This window comes from Vulpes lagopus, chromosome 8, assembly GCF_018345385.1.
Source record: "Vulpes lagopus strain Blue_001 chromosome 8, ASM1834538v1, whole genome shotgun sequence".
NCBI lineage: Eukaryota > Metazoa > Chordata > Mammalia > Carnivora > Canidae > Vulpes > Vulpes lagopus.
Genome location: NC_054831.1, coordinates 68,810,741 through 68,827,655, shown reverse-complemented (window position 1 = coordinate 68,827,655; position 16,915 = coordinate 68,810,741). Strand labels below are relative to the sequence as shown.

At 38.1% G+C, this 16,915-nt stretch overlaps 1 protein-coding gene across 6 annotated transcripts in view; it reads right to left on the bottom strand.

Annotated features, from left to right (window-relative positions):
- The window catches only part of ST8SIA6 (ST8 alpha-N-acetyl-neuraminide alpha-2,8-sialyltransferase 6), a 221,314-nt gene that overhangs the window by 36,908 nt on the left and 167,491 nt on the right, over positions 1-16,915 (bottom strand). For all 6 annotated transcript variants that reach the window (XM_041764896.1, XM_041764898.1, XM_041764900.1 and 3 more), the window contains one exon: positions 2,105-2,191. In XM_041764896.1, the coding sequence (XP_041620830.1) occupies positions 2,105-2,191 (87 nt within the window). The remainder of the gene's footprint in view (positions 1-2,104; positions 2,192-16,915) is intronic.

Below are 16,915 nucleotides of genomic sequence, written 5' to 3'. Positions count from 1 at the left end.
GAAAAGGCAGCCTCAAATGCAGGGCTCACCTCCCTTGGCTTCCTTCTTCTGGATTTTAGTCCTAAAAATTCTCCCTGCCTTGGTAGCTTGCCAGTGCCCTCCAACAGTGTACTTTGTTTAGTAAACTTTGCTTATTTAGTATACTTTGTTTTCCTTGTATTATTTGCAAAAGGTCTGAACTAAGGCAATTTCACAGTTGGAAAAGCTCCTTTACCCCTACTTTGGTGATTTGTGTCACTACTCACTAGTCTTTCTAACTGATTATCTTGGACTCATCTTCAACAGCTCAATGCACTTCAGTTTCTCCCTCTTCTTTTGTCTCTTCTGCACATGTAGAAAAATCTCTCTAAACCACACTCCTTGGCCACTTGTTGACCTTGTGATCATTTATGTTATAACTGCATATGCATACTTCTATCCAGTCTCCTGGTCACAGAGATTTCTCAAGTCTAGTCTTCAGTAGACTGTGTCTTAAACCATTTAAGCTGCTATAACAGAACAGTATTGACTGGGCATGTTATAAACATCAATTTATTTTCACAGTTCTGCAGGCTGGGAAGTCCAAGATCAAGATGACAACAGATTAGCTGTCTGGTTCAAGCCACTTTCTGGGTCTCAGATGGCATCTCTTGCTGTGTCCTTACATAGTGAAAGAGGCACAAGGGCAGTCTTGGATCTTGTACAGGTCATTGTCCCACCTATGAGGGCTCAGTCCTCATAACCCAGTCACTTCCCAAAGGCTCCACCTCCAAATACCATCACATTGGGAGCTAGGTTTTCAATTTATGACTTTTGAGGGGATACATTCAGTCTATATCAGACTATGTAGCATGAAATATCCTGGAAATTAAATACACAAGAATCCCTTTTCTTGCCCCTCACCCTGAATATCAGTTAGGAAAGATGCTTAATGGCATCCTACAGGAAGCTGACACACCCATGAGTCTACCTGATGGAGGGAAAATATTCACTGTGAGCTCTAAACCGGTCAGGAAGTTCCTCTTTCACTCAGTGGGAGCTGGCCCGAACCCTTCTCATTCTAGCAGAATAAAAGTCAGCTGGTCCAATGACCTGAGCATAAAGTAAGTGAAAGTGGGGCAGGCAAAGCCACAGCACTGCGTAAATAAGAAGCACTTCCTTCCCACAGTAAAGAAAGACAAGTAGCAGATACTTCTGTAGAGAATCTCAGGGGAAAACTGGCTCTTTCAGAAGGTCTTCAAAAGGCTGAAGGCTTACAGTCTGAAAATATGAACCAGTAAAGATAAAAACATATTTCTGGACTGTAACATAATAACTTGGCCCCAGACAAAACCTGTGTTAAAAGCAGAACAAAGAATGAGAATGTGGCCAAGAGAAGCAGAGCCAGGTAGACCAGGCAAGCACAGAGACAACTGGCCTGGCTGTGCCATAGGGCTGGGAGTAAGGGGTACCAGGTAAATGTCTATGCACCCCTTGCTGCATCGTGCTTTGATGCAATTTCCCTCTGTCTAGATGGGATCCAAGTTATCCACGGACAGAACAGTTCTATAATCATCAACCGATAACCTGGTCTTGTCTGGTTGATGGCTCCTCTCCAGGTTATCAGCTGTAACCACTCACAGTCCTGAATGATGCTGGTGTTTATTTTATTTTTTTTTTAATGCTGGTGTTTAAATGCCAACAAGAAAACTGGAAGGAAAAACACAGAGAGGAACACAGTTTTTGTCCAGAAGTGACGGGACTGTGGATGACATTTTCACTCTATGTTTTCCGAGCACTCCTGAATGCTATCATATTTTATTTACAAAATAAGTAAATACCAAATACAAATGGTATAAAGAAGCACCGATGTCCTTTAAAATATAATTAACAGTACAACAAAAATTTCCTTTTTGAACTTAAGGTTTTTTTGTCATGAATTCCAATAGCAGGATTACATTTCTATATAAGAGATGGGGATAGAACACCCTGGGTCTCAGGAGGGGGATCTGAGAAGTAAATCAATCTGATTGTCAGGTGGCCCCTTCTACTCTTCTTTCTCATGACATGTTATTTCCCATACCAAAGCAAATACACAAGACATTTTTTTAAATCCCGTAATATTTATGAAGTGATTTTTTTTTACCTAAAATTCTCATATTCTTCTTCTTGTCGTTTCCATGGACAGTTCTGTATATTTCTGATAATCTGAAGATAGTCACTCTCTAAATACCTAAAAGTCAAACATCAGTAAAATTAGAAAACAGAGATCCCACATATTGCTAAACATACATATAGGTGTTCTAAAGGACACTTTTAGAATCTGCTCATTTTAGCTCTCTAAATCTTTTCTGAAATAAGGTAATGTAGAAACAAGTTAATATCATACCCTTTTCCAAACCTCTCGGACCATAAATTTGGAAAGAATTATTATGTTGATTCAGGAAAGTATAATTTGTGCATACCATAAGTCAAGTCTGGTATTACAAATAAACCATGACAGCACCCCAATTCGCATTCATATCTTACAGCCATTTCATTTCGTTATAACTCACTGACAAATATATTTTATAGATGTTTACCATAAATATACAGTTTATCACTTTTTTATACTCTAAGTTGATTTATTTACCTTGGGATATATGGATAAAATGTCCTAAAATAATCATCTTAAATTTTAATTCTGAATATACACTAAAAAAACAGATTAAGTTAAGAGAGATGTATATTTGGCATAAAAAACCTATAGGTTTTGCAGAATCCCAGTCCCCAGTAAATCTCCTTCTACCTGAAATTCAATTTGTAAGTATTGATTTCCTTAATCATAAAAAGACTAACTTTAAGGGTTATCATTTAAAATGCAAGTACTGGGGCCCCTGGATGGCTCAGTTGGCTAAGTATCTGCCTGCCTTCAGCTCAGGTCATAATCCTAGATCAAGCCCCACATCAGGATCCCTGCTCAGCGGACAGCCTGCTTCTCCCTCTCCATCTGCTCCCCTATCCCCCACGACTTGTGCTTTCAGTCTCTCCCTCTCTCTCTCTCTCTCTCTCTCTCTCTCTCACACACACACACACACACACACACACACACACACTCTTCTTCAAATAAATAAAATCTTTTTAAAATTTGAAAAACAATAAGAAAATAAAACGCGGGATCCCTGGGTGGCGCAGCGGTTTGGCGCCTGCCTTTGGCCCAGGGCGCGATCCTGGAGATCCGGGATCGAATCCCACGTCGGGCTTCCGGTGCATGGAGCCTGCTTCTCCCTCTGCCTGTGTCTCTGCCTCTCTCTCTCTCTCTCTCTCTCTCTGACTATCATAAATAAATAAAAATTAAAAAAAAAAGATTTTATTTAAAAAAAAAAGAAAAAGAAAATAAAACGCAATATTCCTTTGTGTGAAAAAAAAAAACCTTAAATTTTCTTCCAATTAGTATCTTAGTCATTCGTTGCTTACTACTTGAGACAAAGGCTCTGCAGGGAGAAGATGATGTGTGGTGGGGTGGGTGGAGAAGGGAGAGGGCTATGAAAAATCCTGTTAGAAATCACTCCCCCATCTCCATCCAGCAAAAAGCAGACCCTCCAAAGCTTAGCTCTGAAAGAGATATTTGTTATAGGTTAGGAAGGTCATCAAGCAACTCCTCTCCCTCTGAAGTTTACCTACCTTTTGGGTATCTCTCTTTTCAATGGTGCTGCCAAAATAAATATATATATATATATATATATATTTCCCCTGACTGCTATTGGCCCAGCTAAGAAAATCTGAAAATCTTAAAGGCTGTTATCTACCAAAGGAGAAGCAAAGCAAAAAGCTATCACAGGAGAAGTTAAAAAATAGTTTTACTTATATATAGTCCTCCAACCTTAATAGATTTTCCTCACTCCCATGGGTAAGACTTGTCCCAGTATGCCAAGTAGCCTGAGATATCTATATACTCTACCTCCAAAGGTTTGTCTAAAGTGTGACACTTCCTAGCTGGAGTAAATATTGACCTGTTTCCACATGGTAGGAGATACCCAGAGACTCTGCAAGACATTGTTAATCGAGAGAGAGAGAGAGAGAGAGAGAGAGAGAAATACACATTCAGCAACCTACCCAAGGCTCTCTCAATTTCTGGCTCTTTAACAGAGACATGACACTGTGACTATTCTCTCCTGTTTGGAGTCTTGTCTATCAGCAAGGCATGGTTTTTAGTCATTTGATCATATTCAAAACAGGACACTAAGTGTACCAGGGTCTATCAGGCAAAGTAACAAAGGTAATGCTATCTCACAAAACTCAATGAAAGAGAATATGAAGAGAGAAGCCAAATACAAATATCTTCTAATTAAATCAATGAGAACTGCAACTGTATTTGAAGTTATCAAGATAAAACATAAAACTACAGTAAGTATGAAATTAATATCCTCTTATAAAAACTAAGTTCGTCAGTTTGAAGTTTTCTTTAAATGCTATTTATAAGATGAAAAGAAAATTTAATTGCTTATGATGCATAGCTAAGATAGTAAGATTAGTGACTTGAAGACAGAGCAGTAGAAACTACTGAAAATGAGACATAAAAGGAAATAAAAGATTGAGTCAAAAAGTTACAATCATTCAGCTGTAAGATAATCTCAAGTGGTCTAATGTCTGGGATATTATGACCCTAGAAAGACAGGGAAGACAAAAAACTTTTTCAAAAAATTAAGGTGGCAAATTTTCCAAATAAGAACTATAAATCCACAGATCCCAAAAGCTCAACAAAGTGAAAATACAAGAGACATTAAAACACACACACACATACACACACACACACACACACACACTAGCAGTGCCTGGGTGGCTGAATCAGTTAAGCACCCAGATGCATGATTTCAACTCAGGTCATAATCTCAGAGTCAGAATATCGAGCCCCAAATAGGGCTCCCCTCTCAGTGGGGAGTCTGCTTGAGGATTTTTTGCTTTCCCTCTTCCTCTGCCCTCCCACAACTTGTTCACACAAGCACAGTCTCTAAATCAATCAATCATCAATCTTCCTATCTATCTTAAACTGCTAAGACACAGAATGATAAAATTTCTTTAACCAGTGATAAAGAAAAAATCTTAAAAGTAGTTAAGACAAAAGAGGGGTGCCTGGCTGGCTCAGTTAAGCATCTGCCTTCAGCTCAGGTCACAATCCTGGGGTCCTGGGATGGAGGCCCATGTAGGACTCCCTGCTCAGTGAAGAGTCTGTTTGTCCCTCTCCCTCTGCCCCTCCCCTGCCCCACTTGTGCTCACTCTCTTTCTCTCTCTCTCTCTCTCTCTCTCTCTCAAATAAATAAACAGATAAAATAAATATATATATATATATTTAAGTAGAGAAAAGAGACATATTATATACATAGAAACAAAATAAGATTACAGCAGACTTGTCAGAAACAACACAGAATAGAAGGCATGGAACAATACCATTAAAATAAGGAACATGATTTAGGGGGATTGTCAATTTAGATTTCCATAGTTAGCAAATCTTTCAAAAAATGAGGGTAAAACAAGGACTTTTTCAGACATACAAAGGCTGAAAGAATTCATACCAGCACACTTGCAGTACAAGGAATGTTAAAGGAGTCCTTCCAGCAGAAGAAAAAGGAAACCAGAGTAAATCCAGATCGATACAAAGTAACAAAGAACACTAGGAATGGCAAATATGTAAATATATACAAAAATCTTCTTCTTTTTCTACATCTAATAAATAATTTTTTTAAAGATTTCATGTATTTACTTAAGAGAGAGTGAGAGGGAACACAGAGGCAGAGAGAGAAGTAGGCACCCCTACTATTTAAAGTAAATATAATAATAATAATATATTGGACAGTTTATAACATATGTAGAATGAACCTCTGACAACTATAGAACAAAGGCCAGAAAGGGGATGATATAAAGCATTTGAAAGCAGATTGTGATGACAATTAAAATGTAAACAGTTGACCTTCAAACAACACAGGGGTTAGTGGTCCTCACCCTTTGTGCAGTCGAAAAGTCACATATAACTTTTGACTCTGCAAAAATGTAATTACCAATAGTCTACTATGGACCAGAAGCCTTACCAATAACATAAATAGCAAATTAACACATATTTTGTATGTTAATTTGTATGTATTCTATGCTGTATTCTTACATTAAGGTAAGCTAGAGAAAAGACAAAGTTATTCAGGAAGTCATAAGGAAGAGAAAATACATTGACAGTACTACACTATTAAAAAAAAACAACAAAACATATAAGTGAACCCATGCAATTCACTTCATTTAAGGTAAAAAACTGTAGTGTTCACTTAAAGCAATCAGTAACAACAAAGCCATAAAAAGTGATGATGGAATCATAAAATAACAACCAAAAGAAGGCAGGAAAAGGAAAAGGAACAAAGAGTAGGCAAATAGAAAACAAATAACATGATAGTAGATTTAAATCCATCCATATGAATAATCATATTAAATGTAAATAATGTAAACATACCAATTAAAAGGCAGAGAAAGTCATCTTGGATTTTCAATAAGCAGGAACCAATCACATATTATTTACAAAATAAACATTTCATATAAGCAAACAAAAGTAAAAGGTGAGAAAAGATCTACCATAGTAGAACTAATTAAAAGTGGGTTTGTTTTAAAAATATAATTAATAGGGTGCCTGAGTGGCTTAGTCAGCTAAGCGTCTGCCTGCAGCTTAGGTCATGATTCTGGATCCTAGGATTGAGCCCCACATCAGGCTCCCTGCTCTGCAGCGAGCCTGCTTTTCCCTCTGCCTCTGCCTCTCTCGCTCTCTCTGCATCTCTTCTGAATAAATAAAATCTTTTAAAAAAATAAAAAATAAAAATAAAATTGATAGACTTATTATCACATTGCTCAGGTGAAAAACAGACACAAATGACCAAGATGAGACCAATGACAGATTGCAGGACTCACAGTCCTACAGACATAAAAGTATTACAACAACTTTCTGCCAAAAAAATTTGACAACTTACACACAATGGACATATTTGTTGAAAGGCACTAACTACAAAGCTCTCCCAAGAAGAAACAGAGGTCAGAATCAGAGGGAGATGTGTTCAGAGAGATCCAACATTGCTAACTTTGAAGGTGCAGTTAAAATATAGGACAGTTCTGGTTCAAGATGGTGACACAGATAGATCCTAAACTCACCTCAGACACACTGAGTCTGCAGCTACATATGCAACGATTTCCCCTTAAACACACACACACACACACACACACACACACACACACACACAAAGCAAAACTAAAGGCTGGCTGGGTAACAACTACATGTTAAGCAAATGAGAAGGAAACGTCATAGTAGGTAGGAAAGGCTGAGACACAATCTCTCCATAAACCCCACCCCCAATGCAGTGGCCCACAACTAGCAGGGAACTCAAAACCCTGAGATTCTCCCTGAGGAGCAAAGGGTTTGAATCCCATGTGCATTTCAACCTTCAAGACATACCCTTGGTAAGATTAGCCCTTAAAATTCTAACTTTGAAAACCAGTGGGCCTTATGTCCAAGACCCACGAGAATGAAGCAATCTGAGAAACTGTTCTTCAAGCGCTTGTGTGCTTGGACTCACCCACCCCAGGACCCAACTCAATGGCAGCTGACTACTCGATACTTAAAGTAGAGGTTCCCTACTTACATAAAAACACCAGGCTAAGGAGGCAGGTATCTAATTTCACACACACATCTAGAAGCCTGCAGGACCATTCTTGGGGATGGAGGCTGACGGATGCCGTCTTCATGCTCCCTCTGCTGTGCTCCATTAAAGCAGTATATCCCATAAAGGAACTTTTAGACATATGATGCCCTGATTTCTGCAGCTGCCACCTTGACTGCCTAGCTCTAGAGGCCAGGGGAGCTTGCAGTCCTGGTTCCATGGGACTGTAATAATAAGTGTCTGCAAAAAGGAGCTCACATCCCTGTCTAGCACCCCAATTTTTGTGACTGTTGTTAGGGTATACCTCTACGTGACCTGGCTCTGATGATGAGAGCGATCTCTCATGGTTCCCACAGGACTGTAACAGAGAAAGAATTCAGAAGCAGTGACCATCCTCAGTGGTCCAGGAACTTGGTCTTTAGTGAAGGAAACCTATTAGCTAATCATCATAACTATGGCCTGAGAGGCAGGCTTCTAACTGAACATGTACCTAAGGGCTGACTGTAATCCTTTCCAGAGTCCTTGACAACAGGTGCTGTGTTCACACTCATACTCTGCTGTCCTCCAGAGCACCAGCATCTTTTGGAGGGGAGCTTTCCATGCCTGGTACCCTGGTCATTATGTCTGGTACCCCAGTATTTGTGGCTGCCACCCAGGTGACACCTCCCAATCACCTGACTCTGGTCACTGGAGGGGCTTGCCTTTCTGAGTCCCATGGGACTATGGCAATCAGTCTGACAGTTTTTGGCAGGCTATCACCCACAGGACACCACACAAACAGTGATCTGAAGCACATCACATAGTCTTTCTGTGAAGGAGGCCTCTTTTTACTTGTCCTGGAGCTATCATCTGAGGGGCAGCCTTCAGATTTGGCACACATTTATGGCCTACAGAGATGCTTTCAAAGAATGCAGGCTGTGGACACATCTTGGTACTCTCTCTGCTTTGCTCTAGCTTGCCTGTGTCACCCAGAAAAGGTTTATTACATTTATCTGGGGCTCTGATTTTTGCTACTGCCATCCACGGAACACCTCCAGATCACCTAATTTTGGTGGCTGGTAGGGTTTAGGCTAACAGTCCCACAGGACCGTATATATATTGGCATACTTTAAAAAGCTGATGCCTGAGGTTCTGGCTTCCAGAGAGAACCTAGGCACTGAGATCCTCCACTTTGGGACACTGACAAGTACTGGCACATATTTAACTACTGGAGGTGATGAAAACTACAACAGTCTGCTTAGGCAAGCACAAAGGTTTGAGATACAACCAAGAGCTGGGGCGGGGTTGAGACACAAGCTTCATATTTTACACAAAGCCACTCCTTTAAGACTGGGTGAGGTGATTGTTCCATCTATTTTACAGAAATCAACACAGAGGAATGTGTTCCACATGAAAGAACAGAAGGCCTCAGGGAAAAAAAAAAAAAAACCTTAATGAAATGGAGATAAGTAACTTACCTGGAAAAAAAGTTGAAAGTAATGGTCACAAAGATGCTCACAGAACTGGGGAGATGAATGGATAGACATAGCAAGAACTTCAAAAGAGAGAAAATATAAGAAAGCACTAAATAGAAGTCATGGAACTGTAGAATATAATCACTAGACTGAAAAATATCCTAGAGGGGTTCCACAACAGACCACATGAAGCAGAACAAAGGATCAGTCAACTCAGGGACAAGGCAGTGGAACTCACCCAATCAGAGCAACAAAAAGAGTAAAGAATTTTTTTAAAAAGTGAACATAGCTTAAGTGACCTATGGCACAGCATCAAAAGAGCTACTGTTCATATCATTTGGCTCCCATAAGGAAAAGACAGAAAGAGGCAGAAGTCTTTAAAAAAAATGTTTAAAAACTTCCCTAACCCATGGAATGAAACAGACATACAGATCCAAGATGCCTAGAGATTTCCAGAAAAGAGGAACCCAAAGAAACACATATGAAGACCTATTATAATTAAAGTGTCAAAAGTGAAAGACATGGAAAGAATATTCAAAGCAGCAAGACAAGAACAACTTTCTATGTTGGGAACCCACATAAGACTAAGCAGATTTTTTAGCAGAAACTTCACAGACCAGAAGATGGCATGATACATTCAAAGTGCTGAAAGAAAAATAACATCCAACCAAGAATATTCTACCCTGAAGAGTTATTGTTCAGACTTGAAAAAGAGACAGAATTTTACAAAAAAGCAAAAGCTAAAGGAGTTCATCATCATTAAACTAGCCTTAAAAAAAATTAAAGGGACTAAACATTGAAAAAAAGAGCATGAATTAATAACAAGAACAAATAAAGAAGAATAAATCTCACTGGAAAGGTAAATATATAGTAAAGGGAGTAGATCAATCACTTATAAAGCTTGTATAAAAGTTAAAAGACAGAAAAATAACTACAATTACAATAATCAAAGGATCCACAATATAAAAAGATAAAAAGATGTAAAATGAGACATCAGACACATAATATATTGAGGGGGAAAATAACAATATTGAACTTTACAATGGTTGTTATCAACTTAAAATAGACTTATAGAGAAATTGTTATATGTAAGCCTCATGGTAACCACAAAGCAAAAACAGAATACAGTAAATACACAAAAGAGAAAGAGAAAGGATTATAATCATACCACTAAAGAAAGTCATCAAACCACAAAGGAAGATGGCAAGAGAAAAAAGAAACAAACTATTAGGAACTGCCAGAAAATAATGAAAAAAATAGCAATAAGTACATACCTGCAATAAATACTTTAAATGTAAATGGACTAAATTCTCCAATTAAAAGACAGAGTGGCTGAATGGATAAAAGAAAAACAAGAGCTGTCTATATGCTGTCTACAAGAGACTCTCTTTAGACATAAGGAATGACAGATTGAAAGTGAAAAGATGGAAAAAGGTATCCATGCAAATGTAAACCAAAAGAAAAGTGGAATAGGAATAGCTATGCTTATATCAAAGTGGGCTTTAAAACAAAGACTATAGGGATGGCTGGGTGGCTCAGTGGTTGAGCATCTGCCTTTGGCTCAGGGCATGATCCCAGGGTCCTGGGATCGAGTCTCACATTGGGGTCCTTGCAGGGAGCCTGCTCCTTCCTCTGCCTGTGTCTCTACCTGTGTCTCTGTGTCTCAAATAAATAAATAAATAAATAAATAAATAAATCTTTTAAAAAATTAATTAAAAAAAAACTAAAGACTGTAATAAAAGACAAATACGAGTATTACATAATGATAAAAGGGTGAACCCAAAAGAAAAAAACATTTCTAATATTTATGCATCCAACATAGAATCACCTGAATATAAAAAGCAAATATTAACATACTTAATGGGAGAAATAAACAGCAATACAATAATGATAGGGGTCTTTAATAATGGATAGACCATCCAGATAGAAAATCAGTAAGGAAACATCAGCCTTAAATGACACATTAGACCAGATAAACAGACCAGATAAACAGAAATTTAATGAACATTCCATCCAAAAGCAGCAGAATATACATTCTTCTCAAGGACATACAGAACATTTTCAAGATATATAACGTTAGGCTGAAAAACAAATCTTAATTTGATTTCTTCTTGACCCATTGGTTGTTCAGTAGCATACTGATTAATATTCCCTATTTGGGTATTTTCCAGTTTTCTTCAAGCAATTAGTATCAAGTTTTATACCATCGTGGTCAGAAAAGATGCTCGATATGATCATTTGTCTTAAATTGTTAAAACATCGATAGCTTGAAACTGGCCAAGGTGGTAGTATTTACACCACAGGCATCGGCAAATGTGACCAGTCAGGGCTGCCTCTTTCCTGAGCAAGTTGTTAAATATGAATGAGTGCACAGCTGCTCCTACACTTCCCTCCAACTGGACAACCTGTTGACCTGACTCAAAACCTTTCACTACCCCTCCACCCTAGTTTGAGCTTTTGGAGGCCTGCCAAGAAGGCCAAGGGAGACCTGGCTGCCCCACCTGATTCTTCAATCAAGACTGATCCACAGTGGTCCCAAGCCCGAATGAAACAAAACTATCACATTCAATCCAAATAGTAACTGCTATCTTGTAAATTAAAGGTGATTTTATCTCCACCAAGATTTTGAGCAAATGCTCAAGAAAAAAAAAAGTGCATTATACTTTTACTTTGACTTCCTTGGAAAACAGAGTTGTGTTAGTTGTGTTAGTTAATTAGATAGAGTTTGCCTTTCTATCAAGCGTAAGCTAGAACATTAAACTTCTCATCCACTGCCAATTAGAATAAAGGTGCATTATAAAATATGTAGTGACTTTAAAACATTTTCGTTTTAGTGACATGCATCCCCCAATAAATTGTAGCTGGCTCCAGTTTAACTTAATATTGAAGATATCAATCATAAGGTATCTAACTTTTCTAATAAGTTAACTATATAGAAGGGCTTCTGACTTTATAGTCACTGATATTTAAAACTAAGTCAACACATTAAAGCAGACCTACCTATTACAAAGGAAGAAATATTCCTGGCCATTTTATAATCAGAAGACAGTGATCAAGCTATTTACTTCCCAAGGTAGCTATGCTTAGGGAACCTTTTGTATGTCCACTCTAGAAATGAAGGGTTACCCTCTAAACATTACAAAGGGAAGACTAAAGAATAAAGAATATCAAAACACACATTTTTCTCTACATACTTGCCCTTTCCTACTGAAAAATAAATCACCAACCAGCTTTCTTAGAAAATTAAAATTGTGATCATGACCTGTAAAATGGGAACATGGCTGGAGTGGAAAACCATCCGAGAAGGTAAAATTCACGTATGCCACAAGTGTGGACTAATTGACGGGAGAAATGTGTCCCTGTAAACCTTTCCTGTTAAGTAAAATGCTCTAAATCACACCATAACATCATACTTCCTGCAAATTTACTTTTAGGATAGTCCTCACCCCACAACCTTGAAAGACAGCTGTCTCTATGACATTACCCCATTTTTATGGATGACATAACTCAAAATTCTGAGATGATGAATAGCTTGCTCAATATTATATTGTAAGTGGATGAGCTAAGAATTAAACTCATGACTTTTGATTCACAGTCTGGCTCTCTTTCCAATGTATCACACTGCATCTCATCTATTTTCATAATGAAACTGAAATTAATCCCATCAGAAACATTTTCTGGTCCCAAGACATACAATAAATCATACTAAATAATGCAGCAAGTTATTTTCAAAAGAATAAATAAGGTCTATTTAAATCGCTATCAATAATACTCAAAATAAAATACAAATTATAAGTAACATTTGAAATGACACTAAGTAAATATATTAAAATTGAAAATACTCTCCTAGAAACTGCTCTTTGGAGACAAAGACCCATACGATATGGCTAGTTTTATCTCATTAAGATAGAAATAAGACTTTTTAAAAAGCCCTACATAACTTCTGGTTAATTCATGTAATCATTAAATACTTATTGGGTACTTATTGGGTATTTATTAGACACCTAGAAGTAATCTTGAAGATATTAATCTATTATCCCAATTAAGCTGCTGAGATACTGATTTAGTTTCTTATAACATCACTTCATGGTTAAAGCCAGCCTTTTTGTCTAAGGGAATGTCTAAGGGAAATACCAATATTAAGTCAATAAAAAAATTTTTTTTTAAAAGGTTCTATTTATTTATTTGAGACAATATGCAAGCAGGGGTAGGGACAGAGGGAGAGAGAGAATCTCAAGCAGACTCTGCTGTGCAGGTAGCGTGACGCAGGGCTTGACCTCACAACCCTGAGATCATGACCTGAGCTGAAATCAAGTCAGTCACCTAACCAACTGAGCCACTTAGACACCACTAAATCAGTAGGTTTCTAACTGGTATTGTGTACAGGTTAGTTTTTTGTAGCTAGTTTCTACCAAACCCTTGAAGAACCCAGCTCTACATGAAACCAAATGCTGCAAATCAGTATAATGTTATAAGATTTTCAGTTAATACAGCTAATCATTTTTATGGGGCAAAACTTTTAAAGAAATGGCTGATGAGGGATCCCTGGGTGGAGCAGGGGTTTAGCACCTGCCTTTGGCCCAGAGCGTGATCCTGGAGACCCAGGATCGAATCCCACGTTGGGCTCCCAGTGCATGGAGCCTGCTTCTCCCTCTGCCTGTGTTTCTGCCTCTCTCTCTCTCTCTCTCTCTCTCTCTCTGACTATCATAAATAAATAAAAAAAAAAGAAATGGCTGATGAATGTATGACAACTAACAAAAAGAAGTATACAGAAGGCAGACTGAATTGAGCTATGAATAATAGAAATATATTGTACTGACATTTCATCCACTAAAATTAGAATTTAATTTACATTGTTTTCAACTCTATGTGACAGTAGCTTCTATTTAGAACACTGTGGCTATTGTCAATTGGCACAGGAGAAAGGGATCTTAAGCATTTATTCTCTCTACACTTGTCCCTCAGACAAGTTAAAATATTCTAAAACAGCCTCAGGAATTAATTCCTAAAAATGCCAATGTTCTTCTTGACAGCCCCAGTGAGATCTCCAAACTGCCATATGTGAAAAAGTCAGATATTGATTTTTTAGAAAAGAACACTTTCTCTGCCCTAGGCAATTAACTTTTGGAGTTTTGATATTAATTACATGTTTAAGACACATGCTAGGAGAGTGCCACAGTGACTGACCTTAGACAGCCAAGAGGGAGTGGGGTGTCTACAGAGGACTGGGGTGTGGTATAGGAAAAGCAACACAGATTGGTGAAGCCCATTCAAAGGCCAGCAACGATGGTACAGTAGGAAAGTTGTTAGCATCCCAAGTCTATAGGTTACTCAAAGATACAGTTGGAGGTACAGAAGCAGGCCACTAGATAGGAGTGATGGCCTCTGATAAGGGATGTATCATCCCTAAATCAAGCCCATAAAGAGCATTTGGGGGAAATAAATACTCCAAATGTCCTCTCTTCCCACTTTCCACTCTCCTATAAATAATTCCCATACACTGACCCTAACCAGAAGCCAATGGTTATGAGGGTCCACCTACTGGAGCCCAAAAGTCAGCCTTGTAGAGCATGCAACAAGAATACAAAAGAATAGAGAGTAGATCTGGAGGTTTAAAAAGGAATTTTACAGAGCAAATGAAAACTCATTCATAATGGTATTTTCAGAATTATTTGGAGGTAAGTGAATTTACATTGCTGGTCTGATTTGATATAATGCCCAAATCAAGCAGTACCTCGTAGCAAAACCAAAACCTTAATTTTCAGTGCCTCCTTCATGAACATTTGCAACATGCGAATACATCACCAGGACAGAAAGAATGAATAAAAAAAGAAGAAAGCTGCTCTTTAGGACTTTCCTATTTCCTCTCAAAACACAATCACGACATTTCTGAAGATGAGAAAAAGGATGATCTGCTTTTCAACTTCATTGAAAGAAATCTCCAGACATAGACAGGAATCACCAAAGATGAAAATAACAATTTAGTGATTTTATACTATCACTTCTTAGAAAGTCCCCTTTCTAAAGTCCCACATATTGCAAGGGTTCTAAGAGAACCAATAAATTCAGTGTCTCCATCTCTTGAAGAGTTAACATCTTGAAGAGTTAGAGTGAGTTACAACAGTGAAGGAGCCAGCATGGATAGGATACCTGGTAAGATTTTTAACCCCTATATGAGTGACTATTAACCTTTCGCCTTTAAATTCTTCTGACTCATATAAGTAACCACCTCGTATCTATTATATATCTCTACAGCACTTCTCCTTTTATTTTCATATATTTACTCAGAAATACCTATTTGGGAATCCACTACATGTGAGGTACTATTCTGGGGATCAATAATAATAGTGAACAAAATGAGACTGTTTTTTAAAAAAATCTATGTTCTCAGGAAATGTGTATGTAACAGAGGATGAGAGACAATAAACCAAATGTATGAACTGAATTATGTTCCCCCAAATCCATATGTTGAAACCCTAACACCCAGGACCTTAGAACTGGATTGTATTTAGAGATAAAGCCTATAAATAGGGGATTAAATAAAAATGAGGTCATTATGGTGGCCCTAATCCAATCTGACTGGTGTTCTTACCAGAAAAGGAAACATGTACATACAGAGACGCCAGTAGTGTGGCATGCATAGCAAAAAGACCACACGAGGACACAGCAAGAAGGTGGTTGTCTGCCAGCCAAGGAGAAAGGCCTCAGGAAAAATCAAACCTGATGACACCTCAATCTTGGGCTTTCAGCCACCAGAACTGTGAAAAATTTAAATTTAATTTCTGTTGTAAATTTAAGCCCCCATCTGTGACAATTTGTTATGACAGCCCTAGCAAATTAACACACCAAATAATATGTACATTAATAGCATGTTAAAGTACTATGTACAAGTGCCAGAAAAATACTGCAAGAAAGGAGAAAAAGTGTGTGAAACAGGGTTGCAATTTAGGTAGAGTAGTCAGGAAAGACTGCACTGGGAGGTAAGAGTTGGGCAGACTTGAAGAAGTGATAAGGTAAGCCAGGCATATACAGGGTTGTAGAAATGCGAAGAGCATTCTAGGCAAAAGGTATGACAAATGAAAAGGCCAGAAGAAGAGGAATGTTATGTTTGAGGAATAAGATAGAAAGGGTAGCTGGAAATCACCCATGAGTCATGCAGGAATACACTCGTGGGTAGCAAGAGGTGAGGTCAGGAAGGTAACAAGAAATCTAATGGTAGAGGCCTTGCTATTAAAGGTATAAAGACCTCAGACTAGCAGCTGGCATAACATGGTTAAAACTGTTAGAAATGCAGAATCTCAGACCCTGTCCTAGACCTACAAAATCAGAAAATGTATTAAGATAAAATCCACAAGTGATTCATAGGCACATCAAAGTTTTTAACAGCTTTATTGAGGTATACAGTTGACCCTTGAACAATACAGGTTTGAGCTGTGCAGGTCCACCTACCCATGGACTTTTTTTCTTTTTTCTTTTTCTTTTTAAAAATATTTAATTTATTTATTCATGAGAGAGACACACACACACACACACACAGAGAGGCAGAGACACAGGCAGAGGGAGAAACAGGCTCCATGCAGGAAGCCTGACGCGGGACTTGATCCTGGGTCTCCAGGATCACACCCTGGGCTGAAGGAGGCGCTAAACCGCTGAGCCACCTGGGCTGCCCAGGACTTTTTTTCAATACAGAACAGTACTGTAAGTGTATTTTCTCTTTCTTATGATTTTCTTAATAACATTTTCTTTTGTCTAGCTTACTGTATTGTAAGAATATGGTATGAAATATATATAACATACAAAATATGTGTTAACCAAACTGTTTAGGTTATCAATAATGCT